Source organism: Bombus affinis, chromosome 17, assembly GCF_024516045.1.
Source record: "Bombus affinis isolate iyBomAffi1 chromosome 17, iyBomAffi1.2, whole genome shotgun sequence".
NCBI lineage: Eukaryota > Metazoa > Arthropoda > Insecta > Hymenoptera > Apidae > Bombus > Bombus affinis.
The window spans coordinates 2,524,266-2,546,787 of NC_066360.1; the positions used below are offsets into that span (position 1 = coordinate 2,524,266).

Sequence of the window (22,522 nt, forward strand, 5' to 3'; positions counted from 1 at the left end):
GATCGAACATTCTCGAGATTTCATATACATCGTTTTACAATCCAATGGAAACATTTCGATAAGAAAATGACGTGGAGCGTTCTCCTATAAAATACGGGCCACGATACCTACAGAAGTAACATTTTACTGAATTATTGCATCAAATATATGTGTATTATACATGTATATTCTGTACATGATTCTATTATTAGCAGTATAGTTTATTCGTTTCATCTTATTAGCCTAGAAATTGAACTTGCCTATGTAGATTACGATGTACGTATATACGTATATTTATATTGTTGAATCTAGCTTAAATAATTCTTTGATTTCTGTTCTAAAATCGTCTTTGGTATTAGAGACTGTAACATTAAACTCTATCAACGAAAGAAGAAACTACTAATTGTATATTGTTTCTCCGTCTACTTTCTAGAGCACTATCCTTGCTTTATTTTAAACCTATGCTATCACCTCGATCTAATTTATACGAAACGCTTCGTTTCAGAGGTTTATCAACCACGTTTCAATCGCTGGATGCTGCAACAAGTATTTAACGGTGTTGGATATGCTAATAACTCGAAATCCGTAGGAAGATGGAATGTACAATGGAACGGCATGATTTGCTTCGTTACGATATACGGTAAAGCGGCGGATATTCGAACACCAATTATCCCAACGTTCTATTAATCGAACATAATTATTTCCCGGTAACGTAAGCCTTTATCCCTTGCAAATATGTACATACATACATACCGTGTATAGTTTCAAACGTCGTGCACCTCTATCAACGTAAACTTGATACCAATGTGCCAATTAAATGTATCGCGGGTCGAATTTCCTTCGCGATCTCGTCGCATCTCTCCGTTGCGAGTGCTTCTACGATTCCGGGCACACGATCCACGAACGAGACGCGTGTTCAAGTTATTCGCGACTGGTAAATTCTTGCGATATTTCGAAAGTCGGGAGCGAGTGTTACTCGGATCGAGTCTGGAGCGGAACTGAGGCACAAGTGAGGCGAAACTGAAACGAATCGGCGAACCGGCGGCGCGTCCTACACAAAGTCACGCGCAAAAACTGCAAACATACGGATAACAGTCGTGTCAACGCGTAATAACAGGACGTTGTATCGACCCAACATAATATTTTTATTTGACGAACGGCCTGTTTTCGTTTCAAGTACGTATAGCGGTTTTATTGGCATACATATACAGTGTGTTCTATCCTGACCTTTTATCCTCTTCTATTCGAATTTTATTCGATCGGATAACGGTCAAACTAACAGCGTGTTGATTATCGAATGAAAATAGGAAATAATTGGGAAACTCGAAATATGGAGTACGAGCGTGCGAATTAGCAAAGGTAGAAGCTGCTGGAAAATCTACCGTTACGAACATTAACGTTAACCTTACCAGGCAAGTTCGAAAAATCGGTTTTAAAATGTGATTTGAAATTGTACGTTCGTTGTTATCTCCGATAACCGTTATCGCCGATTTCTCGAATTTTGGAGAACAGAAACTTTGATAAGGTGAGACGAACGAAAGGAATAACGACGAGGTGTCGTTTGACCGGACTTGGTAAGGTCAGCGTTAAGGAACAAAAGTACGATATCGAAAATTATCGAAAATTATGCAACCATAAGAGAACCTAAAATACTATGCCAACGTGACGAAATAATTTCAGTTGTCTAATTACGCGTTTGACTTGGCAGGCAAATAGATGTGGGATCGATAAATATTCGAAGAATCTGTCGATTAATCTCGACCTGTATCCGCGCAAATGAAATTTCGAATAAAAGAAAGGATTCCAATTCGTCGAATTTGTCATTCGAATGGTAATTTCATCATCGTGGGAAATTCCGTCGTCCCATCGATTTTACAAGGGAGCTTCCACTGTAATTACGCGAAATGAATATTTCAGAATACTTGGAATAATTGCCAACACTCCGAATGCATATCTAGAAACTATAATCTCCTATAAATAAATAAAAAACGAATAGGCTTTAGCTGGCGCGGTCCATAAAAATCACTTTCCATCGCAAGTATCGAGGACGTTCAAAGTGATCGTCGACTTTACAGCCACGCTATTGTACAAGACCCAGTTTCTTCGTCCTTTTTTTTTCTTTTTATTTGGAAAAATTTTGCAATCAATTGCAATTTGCCATTCAGAATTAGAAGCAAATTATACTAGGATAGTTCTCAGTGTTTATCGTTTGTTCGATTCTATAAGACGACCCAGCGAGGAAAAAATACGAAAATGAAGGGAGACCCTCGTTCGGTTAGTGGATGAGGATTTTATGATTGTGCCTCTTGATAAAGTTGATGTCATCCTAAAGAGGGAACGGTTATTGCAGCCTCTTAAACTGTCATCATCACCGTTTTATGTTTCGAGAAGGATATCCTCTTCGGGTAGTCGCGAAGCTCGTTCTGCTCCAGACTATCTATCTCGTTGTTTCTGCTAAATACGCTCCAACGTAATCCCATACACGGCGTCTCGCTGTTTCGTCATCGCACGCCGTTGTACTTGAGAAACGCGGTGATTGTCTTTAAACCTACTTTCTGCTAATTTTCTCTCGAATTGCCGTGCATCTTGTCAGCGCGACACAGATTATCCTGTCACCGTGTTAACCAGTTTTTCGTTTAGCTTTAGTTTTCGGGGCTCTTTACCTCGATGATCTCGTTCGTTGATCTCAGATAGCGTTTTAATTACATTTTCCAGAGTGGTAGACATTTATTTCTTACGTGTGATGCGATTTCATTGATAATAACGGGGCAAATAAAAATGAATAATAATCGAGTTTCGTTCGAAAGAGGCAGGCCAGTTTCGAATACAGCAAAATTCATATAATTTTATTTGTTATTCGCTCTTAACGGCTAATCTCAATAACAGTCAAGGAAACGAGGAGAAACACAAAAGTCGACCGTTTTTGCCGATCGTTCGAGGGTCGACCAAAAAAGTTTCATAACAACTACATATGCTTTGTATTACGTTTGACATTCTTGTGTCAAGAACAATCTACACATTATGGTTTCTAAAAAAGATGAAATTATGATTACTTCGTGTGTGTTTATAACACGATTCGTAGCAACAGGCGGAAATCAAAGGTCAAACAAATTTTCTCAGATCTGAGAGCAGCGTGAAAAAGTTGTTGCTATCGAACGTGACTTCAATTCCATGTCCAAATTGTCCTCGAAGTATCGAAACCGCGGTGACGTTGGGTCGCGCGTCGAATTTAATCGAGTTAAAGTAAAAAACAAGAGAATAAACGTCGAGATAAACGAACGGCGACAAATAATGGGAAAAATAATCGACTCGAATTGGATCTGCGTACCGCGTAAAATTTTTAAGTATCAACAAAAACACGCAAAATTCCGCGACGAAAAAAAAAAAAAAAAAATAAAAGAAAAAACAGCAAAATGTATTCTCCGGCTCGGGTACAGCAACACGCTTTAAACAGCACTCGGCTAATAAAAGAGAATAACCTCTCGCAGCTTATCAGGAATTTTTGCGTTATATTCCCAGCGCTAATAATAAATTCTGTCCGTGATAAAGTCACAATTTATACAACGCGAAACAGAGAAAAAAGAAGGGAAAATATCAGAGAGAAGTGCCAAAACAGGTACATAAAACTGTATCTCAACGCGATGAACAGCGTATTATAGGTAAATGAACCGAATATGAGACCTCATCGTATTTTTACGAACAAGTGCAGCCATGCTGCAGTAGAGCTTTAAATTACAACGGCTGGATTGTGCAGAATTTATGCAGATTCATATTTTCGAGAATATAATTAAAAAAGTAGAACCTCGGCAGAAAATTGTTTTACGTAGCAAGTAATACAGACAGCAAGCTATACAGTGCAGTCACGGTTATCCGATTCTCGTTTAACCGAAGCCTCGTATTATCCGAGATGCTTTTGAAATTAATCCAAACTTCGCTTCTTTCCGAAATTTTAGCGCAGCTTGAATTGCGAAAGCAACTGATCGCACGTTCAATCGATTACGTAATTAATCAAGCCCAAATACACGTGCATTAATTACCAACGTTATCGAAATGCTTCCTACGATTTTATCCTACGATTTACCTACGTTCCTACCACACCTTCCCGTGTTATCCGAATTTTCGACTATCCCAAGTTCTTCCTTCTATCAGGCGACATCGAATCAAACGTTCTATGTACGATCGAAAAATCATTATGTTGCGGAAACATCGGCGCAACGAATCAGTGGCTGCAGTTCGTTGGACATTCTCGCAGTGTTCGATTAATCGATGTTTCGACGATTTTCCGGGTCGCGAGGTTCGATATCACGTTCAAGTGGCGGAGCTTGCGCCGAAAAATCTCCACGAGGCCAACTCGTATCACGATATTATCCTGCTTGATCTCTGATTCCCGGGGGACAGATAGCCTGGAACATTCGTTCGTCGATAGGCCGGAGGCTCGCCAGCTAGCCCGCCAGGAATACTCTGTTTTCAGCCAGGACTATTCTGTTTTCAGCCTGGACTATTCCGAAAGCTCTAGAACCGCGGCCGCTGCGGAAGCTCCGGCAGACACGTCGCATAAAAAAAAATCCCCACGATAAAATAAAATCGTTCGATTCTAAAGTGCTCCGCGGTGGTTGAAATATTTACTCCGCTTGATAGTTCCGATGGACGATAAGTATCGCCTCGTTTTTTCCTCGCTTTGGCGTCACGGTCCTGTGGATAATAAGAGTGTTGCTATGGGAACGTACGACTGTCGTTTCTACGTTCACGAGTCTTTTGTCATTCAGTTCGAATGCACGAAGCGCGCAATGAACGATTAATCAAGCGAAGCAACGATTAGTACGGTGTCTGACAGAGTAAAAATTGGCCGTGCGTTATCCGTAGGAATTTCAACTGGGCGGAAAGACGACAGACGCGGCTTGTAACATTCTATATGAGAAAGGATAAACCAACTCATGCTGTTTCTAAAAGATACAAAGTTCTTATAACACACAATATACTGTTAGCAAATTACGCAATTTTGCATTGGACGCATAGTCAGATTGCTGGTACTCAACCTTAAAGTGACTGTAGGTGACGTATAAGAGAGAGGAACAGTCATACTAAGCGTAGTCAAGAGTGAGACAGTAGCTCAAGGAATTCCTGTTAGAGAATACGATCAGAGAGAGCCAGACAACTGTGGTACGGTAATAGCAAACCCACCGCTGAATTTCTTATCTGCTTTTGCATTGAGAAGAAAGGAATCGCGACTTGGTCACTGTCACGTGCCAATTGAGAAAAAGTCCAATGAACAGAAGGACAGTTATCGCAATACGAAATATATGGAGTTTAGCACGTAACGTGCGACGGTATCACTTTCCCAGCAGAGAAAATTTTTCCATGCCACAGAGACGGTAGGTCCGTTAACAGCGCTACTTTGTTACATCGAAGAACCACAGAAATAGCTTCTAAGAGACACATAGCCGCCGAAAAGTAACGATATTCGCTAGAAATGGCGTATGTTACAGGTATTCCGACGTGTCCACCAATGCTAGTAGACTAACATCGCCTAAGTCAAATAGAATGCAATTGTCTATGACTATAGTCGTGGATAATCCTTAGCGATCAGCGTATCTCTAAATCAATAAATCGATAAATTAAAAAAAAAGAAGAACATCGTATAACCGAAACTTCGCGTTTCCTTTCGTTAAGAAAGAAACGACGCAACTTTCCGCGGTGCCTGATACTTTGCTACGTAGTTTTTATCATTATCGAGAAGCTTGCCATAACGTACGACGGTAGTTTTTGTAGGATGCAGCTTCATAGAACGGTATCGCCTAAGGTCGTAGCCAGCGTGAGCATAACTTGCGAAATTCCTGACAGTTCCAGACACAATTTCGTGCAGAACTTTTCGCAGAACCTGCTACTTCATGAAACCAAGCGAAGCAGCAGTGTGTCGCAGAATGCACTTTCCTTTCTTTCTCCCTAACGTGTCTTGTTTTAATATCGATAGCGTGGGGAGTAAAAAGATGCGGATTCGTAGTTGAATCGTACAAAAATATAACTTTCTATCGAAGCAATAAAATATTTGGTGAAAAGAAATAAGCAGATACGGAGATGTTATGTTGCGGACAGATGTTTCGTACGTGAAATCTTCGATAATCATCAACGATGATCATCCAAGGAAAAATGTATAAATGTAACTGACGTTTCCATTTTTCGTCCTTTCGTTTTGCATTAAATAAACTTTAACGCTGCCGACGGTTTGCCAGATTAGCAATGCGGTTTTAGTCGCTTAATATCCTCGCACAGGTACTTCGACGAACGTTTAGAAAATTGATTTCAACTCCAGTTTCGTGGGCAATTTGTCTTGCTGTGAGATATGGGTATGGCGCGGCAACGTGAAACAGCACGTTTCCCGCTAGCAGAAACTGCGGAGAGTCGTCCACTGCTGCTCTGCTTCGCAACTAAGCCATAAATTTATTCTTCGCCACGCTCATTCCTGTCTATCGATAAATTGTAAATAGCTTGGCATGGGTATGTCAAATTTAACGAGAAATTAGGTCGGTTTGAAACGGATAATAGGTATGTGTTGGTTTCTCGGAAAACCGAAATCACGTTGAATCAGCAAATATATGATAAGATTAAGACTATAGACGTTTCTGTCGTTGTTATACCCGATACAATCTGGGTGAATGGCTCAACGGGTTGTGGGAAGACTACTCATTTAATTAGTCAGTTTTCAATGGCTGTTTTCCCTGAACTGAGTGATATTATATTGACTATGACGAAGGAGGGAGCTAAGGAAATACGAGGACGATTGTCTCGGAGACACCCCGAAGTATCGCAAAAGATTTGGTTGCGTGATGTTCGAACTGTTGCATCTGTTTTGGTTAATGGTGCGAAGGAGAAGTATGATGGAGTATTTATAGACGAGGCTGTTGGTTTTGTGGCGGTGTTGACATCTGTTTCGGAGGTGTACATGATCGGAGATGTTGATCAGATCCCGTACATTGATCGGGATCAGATCTGCCCGATAAGTTATTCCCAGCCCTCTTCGTTTTCCAAGGTAACTAGGACTTTAAAATGTTCGTACAGGTGTCCTCTTGATGTTGCGTATACTTTTCATAGATGTTATGATGGATTGTATAGTAAAAACGAGACAATAAAATCGGTGTCTTATAAACCTTATACGGATAATGTTACTGTTATTTCAAAAAGTATGGACAATACCTTATATTTAGTTCATTTGCAAGCGGATAAAGAATATCTGATTAGACAAGGTTATGGAATAGCCACTACATCTAGGGTGTCAATCAATCTACATCAATGAGGCGCAGGGTCTGACTTTCCAGCATACTGTGTTGATTAGGATGAACTCTAAACCGTTGTTGATAAAATAGAATTTTCAATAGTCGCGATCTCACGTCATACACATTCGTTTGTGTATTATACTGATGTATCTGATGCGACTTTGTCTCTCGTTGGGTCGGTTTCGTCGATGGACGACCAAGCTTTGACTCTGATCAATCTGATAAGAGAGATGGAGGACAAATCAGTTGGGGGGGACTATTTTCCGGAAGATATATCGATGCTGCCTGACTCTCATGCGTTCTTTTATGAAGAGCCATTGTTGAGTGTACCGCATGCACCGCATTCGTTATTAAGACCTAAATCGGCGGGCATCTAGTTGTCTAATGAGTTAAAGGATCGACCGTGAGAGGAATCTTGTTATTCCGAAGATATTACACACTTGCAATTATGGTATGACGATAAGTTTTTGCCGGGGTTGCCTGTAATGAATTTGAGAATACTCAATCGATGGCGGAATTGTCGGACATACAGCTGTTTACGGGTAGTATTACTGTTGATCCGGTAAAAGGTGTAATAAAGCAATCGAAATTTGATCGTTTACGCCCGGTTTTACGAACGATGATGCCGCCGGATCGTTTACCTTCACAATCAGAATCGTTGTTGGGAGCGATTAAATGGAATTTGAATGCCCCAGAATTTTGTGAATTCCACGATTCCTATAGAAAACCGTTCCATGTTTGATAGTTTCAGGGATAACCCGATTGAATCGAATGCTCAGATAGTTGATGCGTGGTTGGCTAAACAGCCTCCCGCCGTGCGAAAGAATGCCGTGAGTGATGTGCCGTCGCACCTGCGGCCTTCTAATCGATATAATTATATGATAAAATCAAAGATAAAACCACCTTTGGAAATAAGTGCCGCTTTAAAGTATGCTAGTGTCCAGACTATAGCTTACTATGCAAAAAGTTTGAATGTTATTTTTCGTCCTGCTCTTAATTTGATCTCCGAGCGATTATTGTCTGTTATTGACAACAAAATTTTGGTTTTGACTAATATGTCGAATGTTGAATTTCAACGTGAAATTAATAAACGTACGAATTCTTTTCAAGTGACGATGATGCGACAGGTCGAAAACGACATGTCTAAGTATGATAAAGCACAAGGCGAGGTGTTGCGGTATTTAGAGTCTGAGTTGTTATTTTTGTTGGGTTTCCCTGAGGATTTATTCGAGATATGGAAGAATTCGCACGTGAAGTCGGTGTTACGTGATAGGCAAACGAATTATCAGCGTAAGTCAGGGGATGCTAGTACCTTTTTTGGTAATACTTTAGTTTTGATGGATGTATTGTTATCTCGTCATGATATCAATAGTATTAATCTACTTTTGGCTGCGGGAGATGAGTCGGTTATTTTCTTTAAACCTGGAGTTACTGCGAATTATGATTCGTCGTCTAGACCCGTTTAATTTGGAAAGCAAGTTGATGACTAGGTACTCAGTACCTTATTTTTGTTCGAAATTTATTGTGGTGAATGAGGATCGGATTTATTTTGTTCCGGATCCTGTTAAATTTTTAACGAAATTAGGCCGTAGAGATATGGCAAATTACGATCATGCAGAAGACTATCGCATTTCATGTGCCAATATGATTTCTCCTTCGTTTAATAACAGGATTCATAGTAAATTATCTGTGGTTGTAGCTGAAAGGTATAAGGGTTCTATTAACGATGTTCAAAATTAATTTCTAAATAGCTTGGCAACTATCCCTTCAAAAATTCATACATTTCGTCCTTTGACTTCTACCGCACTTCGTCCATCAGCTATAATTTATTCGCCATACTTATTCGTGTCTTCCAATAAATTTCAAAAACACTTTCCACTACGCTTTGTAGGTCTCCTGATACCTTTTATAATTTGACTGTAAAATACGACGCGAAATTCTGATAAATATTTCCATTTTGGAAATTTCGTTGATAAACAGAGCGAAAGAGAAGGAAGTGTCACGCCATAATTCAATTAGAGCTAACTGGACGCTTTTAAAGTGGTTCTAGCGCAGAACAAAAATATTATAAGACGAGGATAAACGTTTTGAAGAAAATATTTGAACGCTTGCCGTGAGAAACGTTGTATGCGTTGTCGAGTATTATTTTGCAAAAATTACGGTGCACCATTTCATCCTGCCTTACGACAATTCTTCTGATGCTACATCGTACTTAAATATTGCTAACTCTTTTATAAAAGGTCGTTTAAACAATTTCAATGGAAGCTAATTTTTTCCAAAGATGACGGAACTCGATCTACGATATCGACTAACAAAAATAAGTCATTGGTCATGCGGTACAGTAATTCGACGCAACCGTAAATAATCAGCCCAAATAAAAAACAAAATAAAAAATGTTCGCATTATTCCCAACGTGTAAAGCCAACGAACTCTAAAAAGTCAGCTCTTGTTCAACGCGCTGTTCGATTTATGTCATTTTTGCAAAAGAATGGCCATGCACTCGTGACTGCGCACGATCTTCGATGAAACACATTTTTGTTGAAACTCGTCAGCGGAGATATTCGCGCGCCAGAGCACGCGTAAAATTACTTTACATATTCTACAGCGTCGCACGATTCAGTGCAATTTAAAGCATTTTCGGGGTGGTCGATCTTCACGTTCGCGATGCAAGTATCGCGATGGAAGTTGCGAGCAGCGTGAAAATTCATCGCGATGCGAGCGAGCCAGCCGGCTGAAACTCGATTGCGCGAGTAATGAGACGCCGCGAAACATTCCGTCACGCGACCAGATTCGTCGAACATTCCGAGTAATCCAATAATTCACCGTGGTAGGTATAGCCCGTGTGGCAGAAATTGAAATTTAACCCAATCCGCGACAAGGTCTAAGTGGCAATTTCACATAGCGCCGTGCCGCTTCGCCTTTCCCATGACGTTTCTTCCAAGAAAGCTCCTCTCGTTAATTACTCGACCGTACAGGAGGAACAGGTAAATTCTATTTTATACTGCACCCTAATTACGTCGCATTTACATCACGCCACTATCATCTGCTCGCCAAAATCTGCTCATTGAAGAATGAATCTGCAGCGTAGTCTTCTTAGGTTCGCGTTAGCGTCAGAACATAGGCGTTTCTTACCGATCATGGCTGTGGTTACATGCAATTATGTTCTTGTCGAATCTGTGATCTCTAGAGACGAGGAGAATTGTAGCAGGTTCGTTATTCCTCTTCAAGATTAACAATAGAGCACGCGTCTATCGTCTGGTCGCCAAACCAGTTAAGATACGAACAACTGGTTGAGAGAATGCGGCTGGTCTTCTTATGTTCTTCTTGTATATTGGGTCAGGGTAGGCCTCTTACAGGTTACGATTTTACAGCACAATTAACAAGACTGGTATCTTATAAAAATCAATTCGTTAATGTGGAAACAAATCGCAAGGTTCCAGCGAATTGATCGGAAACCGGTCGATGTCATCATTATTCCAATCTTTTGCTGGATTTTACCTCGATCCATCGTCTGGGCTAACGTAAGCCTAACTTTACGTACGTTAAATGCTGCCGTTCATCGTCGTCATCTGCGTATCGACGTAAAAATGGTATACAGATACGAATAAATATTTCGACATTCGTTTGCGGAAAATCAAACGTCCCGATAGTTTCGGTAGATTCTGGGCGCCATCGTAGAAATCGTCGTTTTCGTTCGAGGGGCACGCTCAAGGAGCTATTAGCCTTCGAGTGTTCTCTGACGTCATCGATCCACTCTTTGACAAATAAAAGCGGATAGACGAGAAGAACAACGAAATAACGAGGCCAGCAGGATGCTTCTTTTTATTCTGCCATTTCTCCGCATAGAAATACGAATCGAGAGTGCGGCTTCTGCATTTTTCTTCCGTAATTATGCGTCGTATTGTTGCTTTTAGCTCGTGCTATATTTCACTGGAGAGTCAGTGGGACAGGAAATGACGGACAGCAGGGAATTTTTAACATCTTCGGTAGAACTTCGTCTCACCCTCTTCCGCTTCTACTTTTTCTTCTTTTTCTTCTCAGACAACGTTCACGAACGTGCATTTTTAACTACGTTCGTGGAAGCGCAAGAGCGCGTAGAATTCTTATAACGCGTGAAAACCTCGAAACATCCACGCTAATCAATTTCATAGGAGAAAAGTGATTGTTCGATCGCGGATATTTATGCAAATGCATATTCACAGAGAATATGAAAACCAGACAGAGAATTGCTTTACGTACTGAATATTATAACGAGTACTATACTCTGAATATTTCATATACTTTTGCATATTCCCTGCATTCTACGCATTTCCGCGCCTTTGAATTTCTCATAAATGCATAAAAATTCCGCTCTGTCTAGCGACTCTTCCGTTATGCGCAATATTCCATTATCCGAATAATTATGCCGCCTTCTTATAAGCTCGGACAACGTGGGTTCCTCGTTCTCGCGTGTTTCGAAATCACGAAACCTTCGAGATTTGCGTATCTCTTACAGAGAGACGTTATAGAACGAAGGTATATACGCGTTGTACTTCACGTGCTCCGTCTAATTTCCGAGATCGCTGGGTATTTAAGGGGCGCAGTAACTTATGGCAATTTTGCGGACAACCCCAGACAGGTTTGAGTGTACATTACCGAGCGTGAGAAGGCGAAAGGTCATCATTCTCCGTCAAAGGAATCCAGAAATTTAATTAATCCGAGTCAATGGTAGCGGGATGTACGTCAAACTTGAACGCGTTGAGTTTGCGGTGGAAATTCTCGAAATTTGATATTACGTTCCAGAGAAATACACGCGGGCAGAAATCACCGTTTAAATTTCCAAGTACCATTCAATCGACTAATCGTCGGAAAATCGATCGAACTAGGTTTCCAGTCGAAGAAAATACGCGTTTCGAATCGAAGCTCCGAAACGTTGTAATATAATAAAACCGAAGCATTCAATTCGACGACATATTCTCGTACCGTTGACGTATTACTTTCCGAAGGAACGGCATGTTCCAATATGGTTAATTAGAAGGATCTTCAATCGAAACGGTAATTCATTTTTACGGGCTATCAAAATCAACATTTCGTTGATTGTTCCATAATTTTTACGATATCTAACTTTTTGCTACGTTGTGTCACATTCCGTCTATTTCAACTAATAGGTACGTCGTGTCGTTTCACTCGATAAGGGATGCTTCATCAACATTTTAATTGACAGCAATTGGAACACCGAATGCATTTTCAGATGGAGCTTTCAAAGGTATCGCGAAGTAATACTCGTTAAAAAGCAATGCGACGGTAAAAATTCATCACCGGCAAATTATCCGCAATTTTCTTTCTGTTAACAATCGAAAACTCGCGCAACGTGGCCCCTTCTTCTCTTATAATTAGCGACAGATTCGGGAAAAAAAGAAGAAAGTTAGCCGTGACAGGTGTCCAAATACGTCTGCGAGACAGCGTGCGGTGATACTTTTCTCCGACGTTATTAGCACTTTTTAAATTCTATCGATATTCCGTTTGACGCGAGCGTCAATCCAACGATGAAATCCAATTAGCTCTGTTAATTGAATCACGCGACGCGGTAGAAATTAATTAATCTACAACAGAACAAGTCGACTGGTTGGGTAACTGACTTGATAGAACTTTTCACCGTTCAGCGGGAAACGAGGAAACTTTTCTACACCGTCGTTTCATCCAGCCCGATTATTTATGAAAGTACAGTGACTCGCAAAAGCACTCAAACACTTTAATATAGAATTTTTTTTTTTATGAACATACTACGCACATTGTACCAAACTTTTTGAAACTTCGTTAATACCGTAACGAGACAGGATTGTCCCGATTCTGCTGGTAAATTTCGAAACTAAGCCGAAGATGTGTATAGAAGCTGCAAGATATTCCTTGAAAACATAAATTCGGTGAAAAATTAGCATAGGGCGTTAACAGAGTAGTCTGCATCGTAAAATTACCGTTATACACGATCACGCCGAATATTCTGGCATAGTGATATCGCGAATAATTGATCTTTCAAATTGGCGGTCTTGGCGAAATAGTTTCCAATAAATATCTCCTCGTCTCTACATGCATACACCCTCGGATCCTTTTCAAACCTTATCGATACAATCGCGACAACAGTTCTCGAGTACCTTAACGTTTTTTCATGAATATATTACGTGCATCGAACGAAACTTTGTGGAACTTGGTTAGCTGTGTAACGAAGACACGACAATATCCTAATTACAATAGCGAAATTCCAGATCGACCCAAAAGTCTACGAGCAAGTTGCAAGACGTTCATCGTGAACGTACATTCAACGTTATTGTTAAAATTAGTATGCAAGATGAGGAGCGGTTTCAAAGACGCAGCTAGTGGTAAAAATGGCCCGACTAGATATCGAGATTTATTAATATAGTCAATAATTGGTCTTGCCAATATCCTGACGATCTTCGCAATATCGAGTAGTATCTGGAAATTTCTACATACGTTCTCAGGTTCGTTTCAGCCGTTATTAACGCAACAACGATAGTCGAGTGGAGTTCAAGTGCTAATGAAATTCCAAAGTATCGTATATAATTTGTAATGAAATATATAAATACGTAAAATATACGATTCGTTCCTCGAAGAGCTTGTTAAAGTCTCTCTGTCAGCGAGTCTCTGTGTTAAAGAAAACATTGCGCTGAAATTCATCTTCTGCTCGGTATATTTTACGTTTCGGATACACTGCTTTTGTACACAGCTGTCGCAAACAGTGGACTCTGGCGTTCGACTTGCACGGTCTTTCGATCGTTCGATTAGGGAACCGCTGTTAGACTCGATGCAACACGGTCGGTGGACTGCTCAAACTGTACACGATGTAAATGTAGACAGCGAAAACCGCAGCGCACGTGCCCAAAGTGAAGACGGCCGTGTCGAATCCTACGGGAACAGAATCGAAATCGATCGTGAGCCCCGAGTTTTGACCAGAGCGTTGCTCGCTTGAGTTTCGTTTAAGCGAAGGGGAAATATTCGCGCGGAAAGTGCTTAGAAATTTTCATTTTTACAAACATCAAACTCATCGCGTGGAAAAAATAAGGAAATTTGGAATGAAATTTGACAAGTTAGCCTTTTCAGTAGCCGGGATCAATTGCACGTGGAAAACGAGGAGTATAATTTGAGATAAAAATTCCAGTGACACTGGCGAATGCTCTTTTGCAAACAAGAATCTCGCGGCATCGTTAGGAAGAAAGATGAACAGAGAAGATACTTTGACGCGTTAAAGTCACGATAATTTGATGCTTCGCTCAAACTCCCATGCAGTTCGCAACGTCTCGGTTCGTCTTTCGCGGAGTTCAGTTTCCAGTTGTTTATGAAATTTGACAAAGCCGATTACGGCCGGGGCATTTCGAATTTCATTCGATCTTTCGTCCCAGCTTTTCACCGAAAGCGCAGCACCAGCTGAGATCCTTCGCTGCTTGCGAAATTTCATAAAGCCGATTAGAATCGACGTAGCGGACCATACAGAACGAATTTCCCGACGAGAAAGCCTCGCGCGCGCGTCCCAGCCCACATGAAATCATTCGTTCGATCATAGTTAGTGCGCAGAAAGTAGGTTCCTATAGCCTATCGATGAAAAGCAGAAAATTTCCAGAAACCTTCGCGTTGTTCCATGCGTTCAATATACTTTCAACAAACTTTAAACTAGAATTTTGTCGTCTTTTCTCCGCCTTAGCGTTAGGTTTCTGCCAACACTGAGAGCGTTGTCATGGGAAAGTATGGTTGTCGTTCAATTCGAATAGACAAAGCGCGCAATGAACGATTAATCAGGCAAAGGAGCGATTAGTACGGTGTCTGGCAGAGTAAAAATTGGGCGTGCGTTATCGTAAGAATTTAAAGGCGGGAAGACGACAGAGGCGGCCTGTAACACGCGCGAAGCGTTTCCCTTCGTTAACAAAGAAGCGACAGAACTTTCGACAAACTTTTTCCTCGCATAATCGATAAGCTTGTCATAACGGGACAGCAGTTTTTGTAGGATCCAACTTCGTAGAATGGTATCGCCTAAGCTGGCAGCCGGCGTGGACATAACTTGCGAAATTCCTGACGGTCGCAGACACAATTTCGTGCAGGAGCTACCGTAAAATTTGCGGACGATGAATGGAAAGTGACGAAATTGTGCCGCGCCGCTTGGAATTTCGCAAGTTAAGCTCGTACTCGCTGCCACCTTGTCCCAAGTTCTAGCGTTGTTTCTGAAAATCGTCACTGAGATCGCTGACACCATTTTTAACGACAACGGATTTGATCGACAGCGGAGTTGACTGACAACATCATCGTCCGACGATAATTTTGACTGACGCCAGCTGCCACTGACTGGCAGTATCAACACAGGGAAATAACAGAGGGTTTTTACTTCTGTAGGATCAACTGTTACGGATAATTGATGGAACAGTGATGAAAAATCTAACCCAAACGCAATACGGAGCAGAAAAATTGAATGGTAGCGATGAAACAAGTTTTGCTTCGGTTGCGATTAATTCGCGTGAAGTTCGAACGTAATTTCGACGCAGATCAATATCGGATTCATGATTTGGTACGCGGTCCTGGCGGCCGGCCATCGTTAAAATTACAGCGACGAAGCCGTTGACAGTTAAAGCTACCGACGATCAAATACCGTCGTCGACGAGTTGCCGTCGGTGATTTTAATGATCCGTAAGACGCGCGCAAAATGCAGGAACATGGAAGGATTTGGAAATAAATTTCCGCTTTTCTTTAACGGGCAACCGCGAGTTTTCTTTTGGGTACGTCGAGACGCGTGCTTCGACCTCTCGGGGGAATTAAAATTGTCTCACTTTCTTTCGCGTGTTCGTCCCACTCTTGAGACGGGCATTCTTCGTTTATCGATAACTGCACCGATTCATCCTGCTTCAACGGCTTCCTCTCTGCGGTTTCGTCCAAAGTTCCTGCTTTCGTTGTCTTCTCTTCGGTACCTTCCTCTCCCTCGGCCTCTTCTGCAACCTCGTCGGCCTCTTTAGTTTCTACGAAAGATCGCGCGAATATTTCAAATCCTTGCACCCAAGACACGCAACAACTGCGTTCTGCCTACTTCTCGCCAGATATTAGAGTAGCAAGATTCGTATCGTTAACGAACGTATTTGTTCCATTGAAAACAGAAAATTATATCCTGAAATACCACCGGCAATTGTAAATTGCAAATTGTAAGTGGTAAATTGTAATTGTTAAAGGTAGGTCGAGTGCTTTAAAGGAACGCGCGTGCTGTTCAAATTATCTCACGAAGAGTATTATAATTTTTCCTCCTATTTCTCCAGTTCTCGCTAAAATATTCTGAATCCGTCGTTGACCGATAAAAACAAATTTCTGAGACAGCCGATTAAAAAAGAAAAAAGAAAACCGTCGTATTTCTTTCTTTGCTCTTAACTCCATTACGGTACCTTCTACTTCCTGTCGCCCGTTAGGTTCACTCTCCATATCCTCGGACGAACCAATTTTCCGATCTCCGAGAAACATCCAACGACTCTAAGCTGCTTCGGATCCTCTCGTTTCAATTCCTCGGTCGCGTTAATTCGATTTCGATTCTGAGCGAGCCACGACGATACAACATGACCGGGCAAAGAACCAACGGAACTTGATCTCGTCCACGGCGCCGAACAACCACCGCGCGACCTCTTTTCTAGTCGGATAGCCGAGCTGAAATCGTCAGTTGGGACGTCCTTAGTTAGCGGACGAGTCGGCAAATTTACCCAAGGACTCCGCCGGGCTCTGGCTGTCGTTAAGCACAAAAGGTTCCCTTGATTTCTTGCCTCTCGTTTTCCTCTCGTTGCACGGCCGAGCCTCGCGAGCTTGCACAGCTCCTCGATGTCGGCGAATTAATCCGCCTCCGGTGATTACGCGGCTAAACGAGTCTTCCTCGGAGGCTGTCGCGCGTTTCCTGGCGGCTGGCTTTCTGCTCGAACGATGCAAATTTATGATAAGCGCGAAACGTACTTGGAAACGACGTCGTTTCGCTGCAAGTGTAGACCTTCGACTCGAAGACAGACGCGGACCATTGGAAGACTGAGGGCTGATACACGTAAATACTTTTCTCTTCGTAATTTGTCGAAAATCCAGACTCTACGAACGCGAATTATCGTTTGGAGAACTCGATTGTACGCAGCGGATAGGATTTGTCGTTTTGTCGAACTCGGAAGACAGAGCGCGAGCGAAATATCACGTCGTACGTACAACGAGTCCTCCTGGAACCTGCTGGGACCATCAACAACGCAACCGGGACAAAAGATCTCGAGTCGAGGGAAACGAGCAATTATTACCTAACTGTCAGTAAATCAGGAGCTTCCGTTCGAGGATCGGTTGCCAAGATTTCTGCTCCGTGGTCAAGTTCTTCGCTCCTTTATTTGATAATATTCTTGGCTGGTGCTGATGAATTTTCAAATGCCCTAGGCGTCAGTTGGGTCTTCGTTATTTGTTGCTTCAGCTTGGCCAGCTGTTTCGCGAAGTTCAGCTGGAACCTCGGCTCCTTCTATCGGTCCTTGCTCGACTTCTTCGTCCTCCAGCTGTTCCACGATTCTTGGCTCGCGGTTCAACTCGGTGTCGGTCGAACGTACGGGCGTTTCCATGGGTTTCTCCGAGCTAGCACCCACCTCGTTGCTCTTGCTCTTCTCTAGGTTCGAATTCGCGGTATTACATCGATGGATAGTCGTTCGGAATGGGACCGACCTCGCCAATTTCGATGGTCTCGGAATATCTCGTCGCGGACATGATTTTGACGAGGGTAGATCCCGAAAACGCAAATTCACAAAATTACGAGACTTCGCGGATATGCCGAGAATACGCGTACGAGTTACGCATCGGGCAATTTTTCTTCGCTGCCCAAAATTCTCTCCGAGGGATGAGATCGACCCCCGAACACCCGGCTACCCTTTAGTTTCTCGTTACAACTGGGGGACTGTGAGAACTAGGAAAGAAGTTTACAGGCCACAGCTACTGCCTTCGATCAGGACTATCGTTTGGTGAAAAAATTGATGGATGTTGTAGCGAGGGACGGAATAGAGAAACAGGCGGATCTTTAGGAGCCGGTTTCATTTCATCAGAGCGAATTTGGGCAAGAAAAAAGAATGTATAAATTGCATGTCCTCCGCGTAAACCAAAAGGCGGGGAAAAATATTAAATAAAACTGGAGAAGGGTTAACAGAATTGAAAGCAATAATGGAGAAGAGAAGGACGATACAAGACGCTGAGGAACGACAATAAAGAAACGAAACTGATAAAATTCCAAATGTTGTCATAGTTTTAGAGGCAGAATAATTAAGGGAGTGCGATATAATAGAGCGAATAAGAGGCAGGTGGATATGTGGAAGCGAAATAGCCGAATGAGATGTAAAACCGAAAGCTCGTCCAAAGCACGGACTAAGTAATAATAATAATAATAATATATGCCCTCCACGTATGCCCGAAATTTTATAATTTTTGCAAATTCCGAGCCGAGGATCTGCCCTGGCGAACAACTGTCCTTTTACACGCATGTAACGGTTGTTCGGTTTCAATATTAAGGATAATACGGAGGTACAGAGAATTTATGTCTAATATTATTTTACCCTAGAATGGCGACGTAATCCTAACTTAGATTTAACTGAAGTTTGTTGGAAACACCTGAGGAGCTAAAGCTGTCTGGCTCAGACTATTGAACGTAGTAACACATTTCAAGGCCGTCAAGATCGGCGAGGCGTGCCGTATTCTAAATAATTGACCGTCTCTGACGTTACGCGTGTCTTTGTTTTAGCAAATTACGTGTTTCAACGAAATATCTGCCTTGGATTATACAGATTATATTTTCTTAATTAACCGCTGAATGTAAAAGGGTTTACAGCGGTTTCAATTAAAATATTTTCAGCGAATCTAAAACCGGAAATGAGTACACACGTGCGCAGATGCAATTTGCGCGTTATTTACGGGTATATTTAACGCTGAAGTTTCAAGAAGCGGACTTAACGTTTGAATCGATAGGGTAAACAGCAGATTAAATTTATGCGCGAATAATTGGTATTTCGTGTGCTTCTCACGTGTTTGAAAACGTACGATGAACGAGCAAAGTGCTTGGACACTGCGCATTTGTAGAAAATTTGTAGAATATTGCTATAATTCAGGATTAATTCAATCGGGCGGATCGTTAAAATCACGTTTTCTCAATGATAAATACTTGGAGGCTGGTGAAATATGAAAATTTGTGAAGATATCTCGAACAGAACTTGGCTTATAATTATTTTTATTTAATATATCTGTTTAGACGTATTTATTATTTAACGAGATTCTCTATTTCTTTGGAGTAACCTTCCCCCGAATTAATTCAATTTCCCTATTGCTCTTTGATTAACGGATTTAACGTGAAATAAAGCAAACCTGCGGCCCGAGCTTGTTCAAGCATCTTGGCTTTTAAAAATGCAAGCTTTTTGCAATTGTTCTCTTTCGTGCATCCTATGATGACAGGCATTTTTCACCGACGTCTTGCAACGACAGATCTAAAATAAAACTACGATATAAATTCTATTCCGTGGCTTGTCCTTCGATTTCTGCAATAGAAGTTCAGCATTTTTATTAATTGCACGTTCAGAATTTAGTTTGTAAAAGCGAAGAAACGAACGGTATGATAAATACTTTTCTACTAAAGAGCTTAAGGATAAAATTGAACGTTTTTATAAAATTACGAAGAGAGGAAGAAGAAAGGTGTTGTTTCAGCTCGACGCAAGATTATCTCCGCCACCCAGAAGCGTTTTCTTCAACGCAGACCAACGTCCAATCTTCTGCTTCTTTCAGCAGTACTTGTACCCACAATTTTTTGACTTGGACGCTTCCTCTGATCGTCCCTTAGAGTTAGACATCATACAGCGTGCGTCGCAAGCGCGTACTTCGTACGATTCGATGGGCTGCCATAGAAAGTAACATTAAACCAGAAAAAATTTAACTTTGCAAGCGTAGTGTTTTTCTTTCTTTTTTTAATTCTCTATGATAGTTAATCCCCGAAAGCCATCATCAAGGAACGTTACTTTAACGTAAAAGCATACATACACAGCTCTTGAGTATAAAATATTTCTACTTTATTTATACCTATGTCTCGTAAGTTTCGTATTCTGTTACTTTGAAACTTGACATACGACGAAAACATAATAAAACTGCCCCTGCTGGACCCTCGTCGATTCTACGATCGGCCTCCTACAACTGACCTACGTCTATTTCCCATGTGTGTGTGTAAATCTCGTCATATCCTCGTCACCTGCTACGCGACACACCCAGGATCGAGAGACGCGACGATCTCGCGTTGGTTTGCTCAACATCATACGCGGGAACTTTCGCGATTTCGGGCGGAGACGTGCTGCACAATTTCCCAAACTTTCGGAATTATTCAGAGCTCATTGGTACAGGAAGTTCTTGATAGCACCGGTATTTATCGAATTACCTCGGATATCGACGCGCCGCCCCGAATATTCTGCACGCCGCAGTTCGTGGAACTCACCTCTGTTTCATAATCGAAATACTTTCCGCAGCGTGCTTCACCGAGCCAACAGGGCCGAATGATACGAAATGAGAGACTGATCGAACCACGAAATACGTTTCTCCGGAACACTAACCTCGGTCAAGTGCCCGGTTTCGAAATCCAATTTAAAATTGTACATTCGTCGTTGCTACTTTCGTTCGTCTAAATTTATGTAAATTCTTCTATTAAGAAAAGCCGGGAAACTGATTTGCATAAAGTTAGACGAACGAAGGAAACAACGACGAAATTTAAATTACATTTATGATAACAGCTATGCTGCACTGTGAGCCCCACGCGTATTATTATACTTGCGTATTTATCAAAAATATCGTCCCATTTGTTTTGCGTTCTTTCATGCTGCTGATTGCTAATATTTGCTTTAATCGATAGACAAATTTCTGTCAGGATAAAGTCAACTGGCTCGCGAGGGAGGAATTTTGAAAATGCAAAACTGCACGAGAAACTGCGTATAAAATATCCAAAAGTATGCTGTCTCTATGATACGTGAAATAAGTTTCGAAAAATTCGCGGTCTAAGTATTAGAAACTCGGTTGCTACGCACGATCAGTGTTGGATCTTCCCCTGTGCTAGGAGACACGCATCGAGCATCGCAATCGAAGTGATTTGGCGTAGAATTGTTACGAGATTTCAGCTCTCTACTCGGTTCGTGGCTCGGCTGACGACTCGATGGACGACTCGATTGACGACTCGATGGACGACTCGAATCGCGGCTCGATCTTTCCTGGTCGGTCATTTCGTGAAGGCGATAGGTCTAGAAATTCTATCCAGCGATCATTTTCGAAGCCTTCGTCGTTGAAAATTTGCCAAGGAAGTACGAGAATCTCGAGTCCTGAAACGATTGCTTCGTACTCTGTCTGACTTTCTTCAGAGTGAATTATACCGGCTGCCCAATTTTAATCTACAGTTATAAATTACTCTTCTTGTTTTCGAAAAGAAACCGTTATTTTGCTGGTTTTCTAACCGTGTTGTAGCGTATCGCGGACCCTAGTTGCAAAGAAGAGCAGGCACGATACAATAAATAAATACGATATACGTGTTATTTTGTTCAACTTCAATTTGGCATATATATGGAAAGAAAACCCATCTTTTATGAAATTCTAATCGAACCGTCACGCATACGCAGGCATATTAACGCAACGTAACTGCAAATGAATCGACTTACTTGAAATATTCTTTCCGATTTTCGGGTGCAAAGATTCACAGTTTTGTCTATTCGCGACGTGCAATTTTGAGTAACTAAAGTGAATTTTGTAAGGTTACATGACGAAACAACGATTGTTTTTTAATTAATAAATGCGGGATTTCGGTGAGAACTGGTTTCTATTTCGCCATTTCCGTTTTCGTTGTTTCGTTTAGCAACGCGCTCGTCTTTCGTTTCAAATCTCGCGATACTGAAAGGCCTGGTACACATTCGTTTCGGTCGCGACGTATCGCAAGAAAATGGGATAATTAGAAAGTGAGAAAATGCCAATCTTACAGACGAAAATTCTGCACAGCGTTGCGTATTACCGCGCACAGTTTACAATTTGTATTCCGGTTTCTACGGCCACGTATTTTATAATCTTATAAATTTATATTCCCGTACAGTCATTCTCGCGGGTTAAACATCGCAACAATGTGTAAATTAAACGAAAACGATGCGAGTGGAAGGCTGAACGAGCATGCTGGGATATGCTACGTTACATTATAACGTATATTCTATGCGCTTGATAACGGAGGCGTGAGGAACGCGAAATGGAGTAAACGAATT

At 41.6% G+C, this 22,522-nt stretch overlaps 1 protein-coding gene across 1 annotated transcript in view; it reads right to left on the bottom strand.

Annotated features, from left to right (window-relative positions):
- LOC126926234 (cyclic nucleotide-gated cation channel alpha-3-like) overlaps positions 1-22,522 on the bottom strand; it is a 209,548-nt gene that overhangs the window by 41,190 nt on the left and 145,836 nt on the right. Inside the window, exons 11-15 of the mRNA XM_050742478.1 lie at positions 17,534-17,883; positions 16,967-17,169; positions 16,658-16,896; positions 16,058-16,243; positions 733-14,150 (exon numbers count right to left, since the gene is read on the bottom strand). Of these exons, the coding sequence (XP_050598435.1) occupies positions 17,660-17,883 (224 nt within the window). The 3' untranslated portion in view covers positions 733-14,150; positions 16,058-16,243; positions 16,658-16,896; positions 16,967-17,169; positions 17,534-17,659. The remainder of the gene's footprint in view (positions 1-732; positions 14,151-16,057; positions 16,244-16,657; positions 16,897-16,966; positions 17,170-17,533; positions 17,884-22,522) is intronic.